We start from the raw sequence: 14,889 nt of genomic DNA, 5'->3' as shown, positions 1-14,889 counted from the left end.
TGAAATACAAGCTGTTATTCTAGGCACCAGAGCTTGTCATCGGATAGTAGAAAAAGTAGCAGAACAGTGTTGAAACCTGAGGCTAAAATTACATGTCAGTATCCTAATTTTGGACTATTTTTGTCTAAGTTCAATATTTCTCAACTATAAAGGCACCTACCAAATTCACTTGGTATTAATTGCTTATAAAAATTCATCAATTCCTGACCTTAAGATGCCGACAAACCTGTGTCTTGGGGAGTAGCATATTTCTGTGGTCCACATCTACATAATTCTTTGTAATCCTTTTGGTCTCTAGTAAATTTATAAAACAACTAGCAATGGTTTGATTTCTTCCTTTTGGCAGCATTTGTGGTCTGCTACTCAACATTTTTTTCCTCCTTGATAGACCAGCATTTTGACACAGATTCTGGAGACATTTCCTGGACAATCCCTAATTCCAGTTAAAGTTTTTGTGTTGAGAATTGCAGGTAATGTTTTTTTCCCTTGAAAGTGTGTGCAGTGATGCTATGTGGGCTGTCACAGATGTGTACATATGTAAAGCTCTTGCTCTGCCTGCTATGTTGTGTGCTATTAGGTTGTTCTTTGTTTTTAAACAGGAGATCCTGAGAAGGAACTTAATCCCAAGAAGAAGATTTGGGAGCAAATCCAACCTGATCTTCATACCAATGACCAGTGTGTTGCTATGTACAAAGGAGTTCCATTTGAAGTGAAAGGGAAAGGAGTCTGCAGGGCAGAGACCATGGCAAACAGCGGAATTAAATAAATAAATGATGATTAGAAGCCTTTTCAGATGTTGAAATGGAAAGTAATGCAAGCACAATAAAAAAACATGAATATATTACTCCTCCAAAATGCATGACTAGTACCTTTTTGGTTTGACTCCTCTTCCAGAGGTACAGAATGTGTTATGCCTCCAGCATTTTCACAGTTCACTCATTTACCATGCTTACAGTCCTTGAGGTTAAGTGTTGTTGACAGTTTTTAACCACTCTGCGCAAGACTTAATTGCCAAAGCTTGTTCATGTTAGAACTACAGGCAGGCAAGCATATTTTCTGGACAGCTAATAGGTTTAGAGGTTCTATGGAGCAAGAGCATCTCAATAAGAAGAAAATTCTGCCGTGTTCCTTGTGTACTAACTGCTCTCCAAGAGGTGCAGGACTAGCAGTTGGTCAATGAAGACCACCATCATCTTCATTCTTCTAGTCACCTTTTAATAGTTTTTCTCCTCTTCTTTCAAGAAATTTTCAGATATATTATAACCCTCTGCAACTTTATTCTTGGCTGTGTTTTCTCAGTAGTCTGCAGACAATTGTAATGGGAAGGTTAAACTGTGGCCTTTTATGCCCTCAGATATACAAATGGATGTACTTTAATGTCCCACAGTTAAGCTGTTACAAGATCAAAGCTGTCACTTTGCTAAAATAGTTTTTTATGTAGTCCACCTAGAAATTTCCTTCCAGATGTTTCATAGTATTAAGAAAGAATGAATAGCAAATAGATGGCCAAAGCCAGTCAAACACTACCAAAAAAAAAATCCATTTCCAATGCCCAAACAGGTATAAAATTAATTTATTTTTGGTTTTAATGTATTTTTATGCAATGATTTTTTGTACAAAATATGCTTTGGTTTTAACAGAAATAGCTTCTTCAGTTTTTACAGTTAGAATTATTCCATAATAGTGTACTACAAGTAGTCATGGTTGCTATGGTAGTAGCCTCAAATTACTTTTTTTTAATTCCTCCCTTTTAATAATCTGAAAAGAACTATTTTAGTTCAATTTACAGTAAAGTTTTTAGGTAACTATTTAGAGATATTTCAGATATTTTGACGTATAATTAACTGGTTACTGTCTAACCATGGAAATAGTAAGTGCTTTTTTAACCACTGAAGTAAAGAAAACGTAGCCACTCTGGATTTTGCAGCCTTTGAACTTCATCCAGTAAACTGGGAGAGAGAATAAAATGACAACAATATAAAATTAAAAGGAACAGGCACAAATGAAGAGGTGAAGAGATTTCTTCTTCCTAATGAGTTTTGTATATACCTATAAACTATGAATTTTTCATGCATCTGGGAATAAGCAATAGTAATTAGTTCTTTTAAGTGTGGCGAATAGCATTAAGCACACAGGAGCTATTTTATCTGCCTTGTAAACTACTTATCCAGTAACATCTTATTAAACAAAATAAAGTTCAAAATGTCAACTCTCTGTAATCCTGAATCAAGGTAAGGAATTACTTTTACAGTAAATAAATCTTAGCTTTTAATACTGGAAAGCTCCTTACAAACTTTGGAATTCAGAGGAACTTCTGAAAGCTTGAAGAACTGAGCAAAGAGGCTCCCTTACACTCTGAATGCATGTGCTTTTTTTTATTTTTTTTTTTTCTTCCAGATGTGTGTTCTGTTAGAGCTGCAATATAAAGTCCAGTGTAGCGTAAAGTCTCATTTGGCACCACATAAACCTTAGGATCGTGATTTAGAGCACTAGCTCTTTCTGATTTTGTGATTGAAGCTAGGATACTGGATGCAGTAGTGTGAGGTACTCTATGAAAGGCAAGTGGTTTGGTAATCCAAAGAGATATTTCCAACTGTGTGTTTAAAAGTATTTGATATGGATGTGGAATTCTCCACTTGATGGCTTCTACTGTTTTATTTCTGTGAAATGTTACCTGCCATAGAAAATAGACGAATGAGCACCTGAAAGCTAATTTTATTGCTTGCTGTGTTTAAGAAGCACTTGGTAATTATTTTGTCTCATAAAATTCAAGAGCTTTCTTAAGACAATAGCTCTTTCCTCTTTAATGAAGCTCTTCTGGTTGTCTAGAAAAATGTATTTATGCTGTACTGAGCTCAAAAGTGACAGCAGGGTACTTGAGGCACTGAGCAAATACGCTTCCTCACTGAATCCAGCCTCTTCTGCCTTGTCTGCATGAGTAAGTAGAACTGCAGTGAAATCCTTCCATGTGGGACCCAGAAGTTCCTGTAATGAAAACCAAATCCTGAATAGTTATTTTTTCTTGTTCCTTTTTCCCACTCCCACCTCATATACTTCTGCATTAACAGACCAGTTACATGTTCTTTCCCTGGCAATAATCCAGTTCATACTATGAGTTGCTGAAATTTCTGGGGGTTGTCACCTTCCAAGACATTGACGTCCACTTTCAGTGGAAATATGTGGTTGTGCAGTACTAGCAATTCTCTGTTCTCCTACTATGGATGTTAACAGAGTTTCTCCAATTAAAAAATGTTTTTGTAAATAAGGGAAAATGGTTGTTTAGCTGTGTCATACATTAGTTTACATCAGTAGCTCCCACATATCCTTATTTGTACATTTTTTACACTACTTTGAAAATTTTTTTTTTAAATCACAAAATCACCTTGTGTTGAAAAAATAAATGGTGAATTTCTGTGTAACACTAACTGCAATTCCAGCTGTATCCCATAAAACTGAACTACTCTTAGCAGTTCAGGAAAAGCATGAATCAAATGTATCAACTGAAATGATGGGCTAGAGAGTTTCTTTAACTGCTGTGATTCATCTGATGGAGGGGAATGGAGAAAACAAGCTGCTTTGTTTGTCAATGAGTACAGAAAATTTTAATATGAGTAAGAGATTGGGCTTTCATTTACAGATGTAAATGAGTTTATCACTTTAGTGCAATCATGGTAACTGGTGTATGACACGAAGCCTACTTTGGTAATAAAATCCACTTTGCAATTATGTTAACTCTGTAACCTAAATACCAACGTGTTTAAAACTGATTTAAAAGACATGTTTCTACTCCCAAGATAAGCAGGGAATAAGAAAAACCTGATGTATTGATAGCAATTAATCTGGTTTAGACACTAGCGATGAAAAAAAAAAATATCTAACCCATACAAAATTTTGGCATAAGCTGTCTAAGGAAGTGTCGGGTTATCAGTTTTGGGGAGAGAGAGAGAGAGAATAGTGCCTTGATTTGCTGAGGACTCAAACTCAATTCTAATGTTAGTTCTGAAAGCAGTAGCTGCCACTCTCTGAATTCATTAGGCTATGTTACTGAAATAAAAAAATCCAGAGAGATTCAAATGCCAGTAGTCTTCTACTGATATGCCAACCTCATTGATACAGCATCTCTAATTTGTAGAGGATTATTGTGATAACTCCTGATTACTAAAGGTAGTCTTCACGTTAATGTTTTTTTGGAATGACATGCTGAAATATAACCATTACTGTTCACGTTCCTGTCACCCAGGCAGTTGTCCTGCCCTGTTTGTTTGTGGCTGATGAAATGACAGCATCTGGTCTTTTAAGGGGAAAATAACTAAAAAGCCAACCATTATGTAAGCTGAGAGCCAGTTGTAATCATGAAACAGAAGTAGGTGTTGCCTTCTCATTATTTTTAAACAAGCTTTATTTCCTTTCCAGCAGGGGTTTTAAAGCTCCATTTAAAGAGAAAAAGCATGATGGCATCTCTTTTAATGCCCACGTGGACTTCATCCAAAGCCATCTCAGACTAGAAGCATGATGATTTTTCATTGGCTTAGAGTAAAAATATTTAGAGTAAATACTACTTTCTCTTAAATTCCATGAAATATAGAGAGATGGTGAACTGCATAAGGAAAAAGGGTAGCACTGTAAACTAATATATGTAAACTGACAATGAGTGTGGTAAAATTGGAACCAACTCTCAAACTACTGGACAAGTGAGGAGTAACCTACTAATAGAGAGCAATCAGAAAGAATGGGAGAGCAAATTAAACACAACTTGAAAGCTATTTTTCTAGCTATATATTTATATATTGGTATATTTTTATTTACATATGTATTATATATTTAGATAATATCAGTTACAGCAGGTGATAAGACTTGATGGACCAGGAAGTGCTTTGCAGTCCTAAAGATTTTTAGAAAGTTCATTAATGTAAGACATGTGAAGTGTAACGTGCAGGCTTTAGCAATAACTGAAACCCTTGGTTTCTTCCTAAATCATACAAACCTGATTCATCTGATCAGATCGATAAACTGAGCAATATCCACTTGGTGGCCCCCCCCCCCCCCCCCCCAATTTTCCAAAGATATGTATGCATGGTAATGAGAAATCTCCAACTGAAAAGAAAGCCATACCTTTTCAGTGTCTCTCCCCACATATCCTACCTACTTGCAAAAAAACCCACCACGTTTCCCCCAGGAGCTTCAAAATACTTGCTTCAAGTCAGTTATGCTAGAAATTCTCCTTAGACAGAGTAAGTTTATGTAACTTTCTAGTTATTTTCTCTTTAACTGATACAGCAGTAGTGACAGTGCAGGACAGAGTAGAGCATCCTTGTCCCAGATCAGTCAGACTTTCTGTGTGATTTTGGACCCATTGCTCTCTGCTTTTGATCCTATACAGAGTGCAGGAGAGTGAGGTAGCCTGACTTTTGCTTGCTTTAAATAGCATTTCTCTTCAACAAGCTTGATCTGTTATGATAAAGCTTTAACTATTTTTCTGAGAGAAAAGCTTACTTTGATAGGTAAGTGTAGTTCCTAAATTCCTTTGTGCCAAGCCCATGTACAGAAAAGAGCAGTTCTTCCCTCTGCCTGCTCAGGTTTAGTACGGTAAGTGTAGCTATGGTGTTGGAATTGTGAATGGTGTGTTTCAGCTGCTGCACTGGAAATTGTTCCAGTTTTCAGCTGCATGTCTCTTATTTCACTTTTGCAGTCAACTCTTTCATAGCTATTGTCACCTGAAGGCAAAAGAGTTGCCATTAGGGCAGAGACTTCTGTTTGTTTATTTGTTACCTGGATGAACTGAATTGCTTGATTGCTTTCATCCGGACACAGAGGCAAGTCAGCCCTCAGGACCAAGAGAGCTAGATGCAGGCCTTCCTCCCCAAAGTGGTGAACCAGGGCTGATCTCACTGTGTCTTTCACCTGCTCTTTGCTCAGACCACTGTGAGGGTAGCTTGGAGTGTCAAGTACTCGAACACGGAGAGGTAGCTCGCAGCCATTTCTTCGTATAATCCCCAAAATGCGGCAGCTGCGTCCAAGGCTGCAGCACGTAGTCACAGAGCTTGGGGAGCAATGACTCTCAAAGTCTGAGCTGCCCAGCAGGCTGTTCCCAGCAGCGCTTTTGCCAGCCTGAGTTCTTCCAAGGACAACAAGGTTGATGGTCATCTCATTGCTGTCTGCCATTGTCTCTGCTTTTATCCACAAACCTGTGTCACTAAGTGAAGAACAAATAACATGAGCAGTTAGAGAGAACTTAAAAAAAAAAAAAAATCCATCAAAAACCCACAAAATTCAGTATCTTTTGAGTATCCTTCCCTGCCTGAAATGTTTGAAGGAGTGTGTGGTGTAGATAGACATTCAGTACAGCACATATACCTCTTGTCTGATCCAAGGATGGATCTTTGTTGTCCTTCCCAGTCTACTTCTTAGAAATAACAAGACCCCATGGAAGGTATCACAGGTACAAGAGCAACCTAACAGGCTGTACTCCTACACTGGCAGAAATCGAAGAGCTGGGAAAGAATCAGATGTGAGAAGAGTGTTAGGAACCGATAAAACAGATAAAGCTAAGGAGAGGCAACAGAAGGGAGGGAAGAGAGGAGTTGGGAAACAACTGCGGAAAACAGCATTGGCATGCGGGGAGAGTAGTTACGAAAAGGAGGAAATTAGGTGAGGAAGAAGAGAATGGTGAAAAATGCATGCTGCCGTTATGAAGTGACCATGTTTCAGGAAGTAAAGCTTTACTTGTTTTTAGCGTGAAAAAAAAAAAGGTAGTCAGGGAGAAGTAGCTTTTAAAGGAGTGCTTTTTCACAGAAGAGAACAGCTTAGAATACATCTTTCATCAGCTATCACTACAGTTGAAATAGACAGTAATCCAAAAGGGCTTTCTGATACAGATAAATATAAGAAGTATGTCTTAATGAAAAAAAGAAGAGCTGAAATAGCCAATGCTGCAGGTTCTAACCCCGTATGAAAGTGAGACTTTGGAAGTGTATACTGTACAAACTTTTAAACTCATGGCACAATTAGTGGAAAAGAAAAGCATAGACTGGTGGATGGAGAGAGGAGATGGGTAAGTATTATTTCTAGTTACTATAATTGCTCATAAATAAGCCCTCTCATTCTCTTTGTGCTTTGCTGTAATCCAGTATCTGAAGGATTTTTGGTGCATGTTAATTGTCTGACAGGACTACTGGCTGATTAAATAAACTCAGAGCTGTTTCAGATGGAAAACCATATTGGCAAATAATTAGTTGATTTTAAATTATCAGAGACACCTGAACTTCAGAAAGACTTTTTTTTTTTAATGATGCTATGTTTAGGTACTCATAGAGAGATCGTGGATAATTTTAGAATGGGGTTTCCTGTCATTAATTTATTTAGCTTTTTGCATGTGCAGTTCAAGCTTTCTCCCTCATATTAAATCTGTGCCCAAATCAATCTCTTGAAATAACTTCACTACAAAGCCAAACATGCAGGAGCTATTGTACTAATTTTGTTATAGGCAACATTGAATATTGTACATTATGATCTTATTAATTCACAGTGAGGTGTTTGTGGATTTTTCAATGATCTGTTGCCTTTTTTTGATAGTAACTCTTTAAAAAGACACCTTATGAAATGGTTATCATCAGCTATTCATCAGTCTAGGTGCACACTGTATTCTTTTTCTGTAGCATAATATGATATGGTGGACGTGCATTTGTGCATTCCTTTCTTAAATCACGATCAAGTATTTGTTCTTTTTTTCCTGTAAGCTGTCTACACTTAGATTAATTTCTTATTATGTCACTTACCTTTTTTCCCTTCAATTCCTCTTTCACTTAGCCTTCATTCATAAACCATGTGTACAGTATAAAAAGAAGTTCATATGTGAACTTTGAAACTAACAGCAGCAGCGTACCACGCTGTGACTGTTACATACACATTAATCTGGTTAATCTGTTACTGATAGGTCCTCATTCAGTTGCATAGGCTTGATCAGTAATTGGCAGTGTTGAATTTTTGCAGCTTGGCTGCAGATGCAGTTTTTGAAGTTGATATTTTTGAAAGTTATTGAAGTTCTACCAGCAGTTAAATGTGAGAGTGATAATGGAGGTACTGGGGTTACTTTGTGTTGCATGTTTGTGTTCATACATGCATGTGAAGAGCATATGCACTTTCTCTTATTATTGCAATGAATTAATAATCACAGTATTTTCAAAGCGCAGTGTAAACCATATGCAGATGTAAAGCTGTTTGCTGGACAAAGAGGGATTAAAGTAATTTAAAAAATGGCTTAAAATACAGAAATGATTTGTGAATCAGGAAGAGAACTGAAGGCTTGCACCACTGCCAGTCATGTGCATTAACTGTTGGCTTGATAGCCTGATACATTTCTCTTGCAAGCATCATTCTTTGCCAGGCTTTAGTAGCATTAAAACCAGGGATAAAAGATTGTCCGGAAAGGACTCATCACTTGCTTTTTAGACAATTTCTCACAAGTGGGAAAGTGACTGATTTGAACTCCTGTGCCTTAGTGGAAGAAGAATACAATCTTGTGCTTTGATGACCAGGTTCTAGTAACAGAACAAATGAGTGGAGTGACCCCTGCTTCTTCACTAGGAAAGGTTTAGGTAAGCCAGCACTCTGACTGTAAATCCCAGGTGGCTGGAGGCACATGCTTGCTCCAAGGGTATTAAGGTATGTGTCATTACAGTGAGAGCAAGCATCTGGTATGCAGGCTGGCTGTGGTGGGAGGAAGAGAGGAAGGTGCTTTCCAGAACCCGGTCCTGCAAGTGGAAGAAAAGAAGGTTATCAGGAGTAGTCAGCATGGATTCACCAAGGGGAAATCATGCCTGACCAATCTGATAGCTTTCTACGATGACATGACTGGCTGGGTAGATGAAGGGAGAGCCGTGGATGTTATCTACCTTGACTTCAGCAAGGCTTTCGACACAGTCTCCCATGATATCCTCCTGGGGAAGCTGAGGAAGTGTGGGCTGGATGAGTGGTCGGTGAAGTGGATAGAGAACTGGCTGAATGGCAGAACTCAGAGGGTTGTCATCAGCGGCGCTGAGTCTAGTTGGAGGCTGGTGACAAGTGGTGTCCCTCAGGGGTCAGTACTGGGCCCAGTCTTGTTTAACTTCTTCATCAACGACCTGGATGAAGAGTTAGAATGTACCCTCAGCAAGTTTGCTGACGACACCAAACTGGGAGGTGTGGTAGATACACCAGAAGGCTGTGCTGCCATTCAGCGTGACCTGGATAGGCTGGAGAGCTGGGCAGAGAGGAACCTGATGAGGTTCAACAAGGGCAAGTGCAGGGTCCTGCACCTGGGGAGGAACAACCTCATGCACCAGTACAGGCTTGGGGTGGACCTGCTGGAGAGCAGCTCTGCGGAGAGGGACCTGGGTGTCCTGGTGGACGACAGGTTAACCATGAGCCAGCAGTGTGCCCTGGCTGCCAAGAAAGCCAATGGGATCCTGGGGTGCATCAAGAAGAGTGTGGCCAGCAGGACAAGGGAGGTTCTCCTTCCCCTCTACACTGCCCTGGTGAGGCCTCATCTGGAGTACTGTGTCCAGTTCTGGGCTCCCCAGTTCAAGAAGGATGAAGAGCTACTGGAGAGAGTCCAGCGGAGGGCTACAAGGATGGTGAGGGGACTGGAGCATCTCCACTACGAGGAGAGGTTGAGGGAACTGGGCTTGTTCAGCCTGAAGAAGAGAAGGCTGCGAGGGGACCTTATAAATGCCTACAAATATCTGAAGGGTGGGTGTCAGGAGGATGGGGCCAAGCTCTTTTCAGTGGTGCCCAGTGACAGGACAAGGGGCAATGGGCACAAACTGGAAGTTCCGTCTGAACATGAGGAAGAACAACTTCCCTCTGAGGGTGATGGAGCACTGGAACAGGCTGCCCAGGGAGGTTGTGGAGTCTCCTTCTCTGGAGATATTCAAGACCCGCCTGGACAAGATCCTGTGCAGCCTACTGTAGGTGACCCTGCTTCGGCAGGGGGGTTGGACTAGATGACCCACAGAGGTCCCTTCCAACCCCTACTATTCTGTGATTCTGTGATTCTGCTGGGCACGTTGTCACCCAAAATGTAGGTCCATGTGGGAGCCTGGAAGTATTGGTTTACCACAGTAGCAGGGCTGTTCCTGCCTGCCACAGCAGTGGAGTGAGACTTCAGTTCCTCTAGAAGCCTGTTGTCTCCCGCCGTGGTGCCACAAGCACAACCAGTGCTTTTGCAGAGGGTGGGAGCTAGTGGTGCCTTCACAGCCTCCTCGTGTAAATGTACATCACTCATCATGAATGAGTTCATTTGTGTTACTTGACTGAGATGGCTGTGTAAGAATTTTGTTGCTGTATGTCTTTAAGAGCACATAGACAAGTTAGTTGCTTTCAGACAGCTCCCTGCTTTTGAGCCTGCCTATTCTGGTAAGAGGTGAGACTTTAGATCTCTTCCTGTGTTGTATGCGTAGCCGAGGCAATTGATAGTTTCCAATGTAAAAAGCCTTGCAGCTCAGCGCTGTGCACAGCCTTTGTCTGTCAAGTCATATTTATATATAAAGTGTATAGCAGGGTTCCTTTATTTGCTAGTGAATAGAGACTCAAAAACAGCTGGATGGGGGGTGACTCACTTGCAAAGCAAGAAGGTAGGTCGGTCTCATAAAACTAGATATTGCGAAGATGAAATCCAGATGCTTCCTTTAATTTGCCTAGAAGTCTTGACTTTGGTTAAATTGTGACAATCTAGCTCTGTACTTTTCGTCAGACTGTTCCCGTGTACCAGAATGCCTCTCAGGACATCCAAGGCAGTGCATGTCCTAGCAGTCGCATCTAACTGAGCCAGCAGCCTGCAAAGGAAATAATTTAAGCTGTGCATGGGCAAGAATTTAGACTACCAAGAAAGCTAGAATCCTAGAAGCGAAGGGGTGTTGTATGCAAAATACAGTGTGCCCAGCTGGATGCAGAACAGGGCTTTTATGTTGGCAAGATGACTGTAAAATTAAGAGTAGTATAAATGAGTCACTACTTAATGATATCTAAAACATCGCTAAGCAAACTTCCTCACAAAAAAAGGCATTTATTTCCAGTGTTATTAGGAATGTAATACAGCCTGAGTTGTGACACATTTGGAAGGTCTTGCAACAGCACAGGCAGAGGATTTTAAGAAGTTGTCTTCCTGGGAGGTTATGACAGGGAAAAAAATCAAACTGATGTATATGACACTTGCTTAGGCTTCTCGAAGTACGTGGAAGGAGTCTTCCCCAAGGTGGCAGTATCAGCCCGCTCCACAGGTACTGCGAAACTCAGCTGGGGTCCCCTTGCTCTGGAGTCCTGTGCTGAAATAAAATACCAGGTCAGAAATCAGCTAAAGCATTAGAAAATACAGAAAAGTTATGGGATCTTCAACCATCTCAGAAAGTAAGAAATGTAAAAAGCATGATCTCAAGAAACATTTTTTAGTTTATATATAAAATACAGACAGCACAGCACCTTCATGAATTTCAGCAGCAGTAAAGGAAAGGTAGCTGTTAAGAAAATGGTAGTGTTATTTACTGTCCCTTGCATGGTTCTTCTTCTAATCAAGACATTTGTTTTCACTAGTTTTTTGTGTTGAGTTGGTGACATTTATTATGGGGTTTTGGATATGAGATCTTAAAATATACTGTCAAAGTATGAATTTGCAAAGAGCAAGTTCAGATCAATTGCAGGTAACTGCTAGATTTTTATTTATCTATAGAGTTAACTAGAGTTGCAGTGCATGTTAGTCAGATGTGTCAGCTGCTGTTCAGTTGTGATGTCTGTGATCACCCAGTTGTTTACATGCACCTTAAAGAAGCTCTCCGTAATGCTTGTTAAGGTATACCAAGCAGGCTAGATCTTGTAAACTGAAAGAGCAGAATTTCTCTTTAGGCACATGGTGTTTCTTACCATGTGTCATCTTTCAGTTCCCACACCTTCCCATCTCTTACAGCTTCTTTCCTTATGTGGGCTCTCATTTTAGCCCAAGATGGTGCCATAATAAGCAATTTAAGATGTGCTTTGATGAATTTCTATAAGAGAAAACCCAGTGGGGCCATTTTATGGGTTACCACAAATGGAGGTGGGCTCTTGGCCTTCGCAAACATGAGAAATCCAGGAAGGTATGCAGTCCATGTAGCCAGTGTGGCTTCTGTTCTGTTAGATGTGTAATTTCTAGGAAATGCCTGGCACATCCCTGCCGAGAGGGATCGGACAGGTCTAGTGGTGCTCCACTCCTTCTGGACTGTGTTCACAACAATCTTCTGTGCTGATTCTAAAGGAACACACATACGTAACACACTAATGTTTCCTTATAACAGACTGTTGTTCATTCCTTTGCTTAATGCAATCCTTAGTATCCTCGTATTTTTGAACAAAAGTTAGCAATTATCAGCAATCTAGAAGATCATATTTCTCTTTGTAGTATAGGTGGCTGCGTAGGTTATGTGCTACTACACTAGCATTGCTAAGGGGAAAAGATGTGGAGTGTAGCTGCAGACTAACATGACAATTGCACCAGCTTTTGGACGATGTCTGTTTGAGCAATTCTGGAACCAGCTCCTCAGGTTCCCAGTATAGTTCTTACAGCAGATTATGGGTTCAAGGCAAGTACTGCTGGCAGAAAGACAGATCAATCAAGGACCCACCTTGTATTTAAAAGGAGATTTAGCCGAGCTATAAGCACAGTGAGAGCATTGGTCAGACTTTTTTTCCTCTATTCTCGCATTGAATCACCAAGATCCACAAGATATCCTTTTCCTTCATCCTCTTCAAATAATAGACAACTTCAAATTAGAAACTGGGATCTTTGGCATGCTGATCTGGTAAGTCTCTGCTGTGGAAGTGTTGTCTCTCTTCAGTTGGCAGGAATGATATTCTTCCAAGCACTCTGCTTCTCAGTGCACTGAGAACGGAGCACTGTAACAAGCCACAGGAGCACAGTCTTTTCTTGTTTCCTGTTAGTATGGTTTGGTGTGACATGGCTTTTCAAAGTGCTGGGGGATGCATTGTAAAATAGGGCATGTCACACTTACTTTCACAGGCTGCCAGTTTCTTAATTCTCTTACTAATCCCCACCTTCTCCAATTTAATGGTTTTCCCCATGGCAGCATATCAATTTTTCCTTAATTTGCAAGGAATATTTTTAATATGCCATATTGCGCTACACAGTTTCTTGAGCCAGATTAGAGATATTTAAACTGTCTTGTTTTCACCCATGTTGCCAGAATATGTTTTTCTCTCGTATGAAGGTTGGACATAACTCAGTAGTGTACAGGTTGGGCCAAAGGACTGTGCCGTAAGGCTGACATGTTTGTGTCTGTTCACTGCTTCATGGGAAATATGCAAAAATCCGAAGAAATAAAGGTGATATTGCAAGTAAGACTATACATAAGTAAATAATAGTTTAAAAAATCATGAACCGTTGATTTCAAAGGCATGTATTTGGGAAAGGAGCAATAATGACAAAGTATGAAAATACAGACTTGAGGAAGAATCCTTTTTCCCTTATGCATACTTAACTGGATGAACTCTGTGACTGACCCCATACATCTTCTGGTGTGACAACATGAGTCAGGGTACCATACTCATCACCTTCTTATGGTTAGCCTTAAAATTCATCTAGGTGTGTAAAAACCATTTTGCCCCTGGGGCAAAAGTTCTGTGAATGGAGAACATACCTGGAGCTCAGGAAACCCAGATCTGGCTGCTATTTCTCTAACGCTCATTCTGTGATTCTGAGAAGCTGCACAATTTCTCAGTTTCCTCATCTAAATAGTATGGGGGGTATTCACCTCTTTTGAAGATGTGGAATGGGATTGATTTAGCTGAAGGCAACAGATTTCTGTAGGGTGATAACAACACTGATTGCATTTAAAATGCATTAAAAAAGAAGTATTTTATCATGTTGTAAAATGCTCCATACAGACACAAATGACTTAGACATACCTTCCAAAAATATTCCCATGATGCCTGGAAAGGTTATAACCGTTGTAATAGTAATGACCACAGAAGTTGCACTGATACATGAGGTTGCACTGGTTACACTGCTACTCTTATGCACTTTAATCCTTAAGAGATTTTTCCTAGCATGTCAGGAATACACACAATATAAATTTTTATCTCAAGGATTTGTAAAAATGACACCTTTCTAATCAATAACATGGATATCCGTGTGTATTCAGGATAGATTTAGCACTCGGTTCCTTCATTTTCTTATTTTTCAGGTTTTGCAGGGTATCTTAATTCTATGGGTACAACATATGTTGAAGACTTTTCTGAATATACCCAATAAATAACAACTTTATTTTTAAATATATTTAATTCTGATTAAGAGCCTTTCCTGTCTTTTCTTCATATACCTACACTTTAGAGGCAAGATCCTTATTTGCAAAGAGCATTTCTTAACAATACAAGTTTAAGGAACTGGAATACTAATTACAAATACTACACTTTCTTGGTTTTGATAATCATGATAGTTTGAGGACATCAAGCCTAAACAGGTGCCTTTGATATTTTAAAACATTCCAAACAAGCTGAATCTGAGGACATCTTCCAATATATTTCATGCTGTCAAGCCGATGAACACGTAATGTCAGAATTACGCTGTAAAAGTTGTCTTACAAGCCAATGTGGCTTGCTTTGGCAATACAATTGTTTAGAAAAGTGGAACTGGAGTAAAGGGTTCATTAAAATTCCAAGCAGTGTGTACAAGGAAAGGTGCAAAGTACATTGTTACAAAGCTGGTGTGTGGTTTGGTACTGCGAGCCCCAGACTCGGTAATTAACCGCAGTGCTTTCACTTTCCAATATCAACTGTCACAAAATACTGTGAAGTTGATGCTTTTTAAATCAATGTCCTTTCTGCATGAGGGGACAAAAGGGGCAAAAATCCCCACCTGCCTTTCAT

At 39.8% G+C, this 14,889-nt stretch overlaps 2 protein-coding genes across 4 annotated transcripts in view; one reads left to right on the top strand and one right to left on the bottom strand.

The window, feature by feature from the left end:
- The window catches only part of AIMP1 (aminoacyl tRNA synthetase complex interacting multifunctional protein 1), a 47,274-nt gene extending 46,491 nt beyond the window's left edge, over positions 1–783 (top strand). For 2 of the 3 annotated variants that reach the window (XM_075421378.1, XM_075421377.1), the window contains exon 7: positions 600–783. In XM_075421378.1, coding sequence (XP_075277493.1) covers positions 600–766 — 167 coding nt within the window. In that variant the 3' untranslated portion in view covers positions 767–783. Of the gene's footprint in view, positions 1–388; positions 487–599 lie in introns of those variants that run through there. The other variant, XM_075421379.1, reaches the window with a different exon arrangement.
- A 780-nt stretch (positions 784–1,563) lies between these two features.
- Positions 1,564–7,831, bottom strand: GIMD1 (GIMAP family P-loop NTPase domain containing 1). Its single transcript, XM_009932139.2, has 3 exons — positions 7,776–7,831; positions 5,770–6,193; positions 1,564–2,985 (listed from the first exon to the last, which is right to left on the bottom strand). Exons 2-3 carry the CDS (start codon positions 6,160–6,162, stop codon positions 2,716–2,718), a joined length of 663 nt encoding a protein of 220 aa, XP_009930441.2. The 5' UTR covers positions 6,163–6,193; positions 7,776–7,831; the 3' UTR covers positions 1,564–2,715.
- Positions 7,832–14,889: the final 7,058 nt, after the last annotated feature.

The sequence above is a fragment of the Opisthocomus hoazin genome, chromosome 5 (genome assembly GCF_030867145.1).
Source record: "Opisthocomus hoazin isolate bOpiHoa1 chromosome 5, bOpiHoa1.hap1, whole genome shotgun sequence".
Classification (NCBI taxonomy): Eukaryota; Metazoa; Chordata; class Aves; order Opisthocomiformes; family Opisthocomidae; genus Opisthocomus; species Opisthocomus hoazin.
The sequence above is the reverse complement of the archived record's forward strand: the minus strand, read 5'-3'. Positions and strand labels throughout refer to the sequence as shown.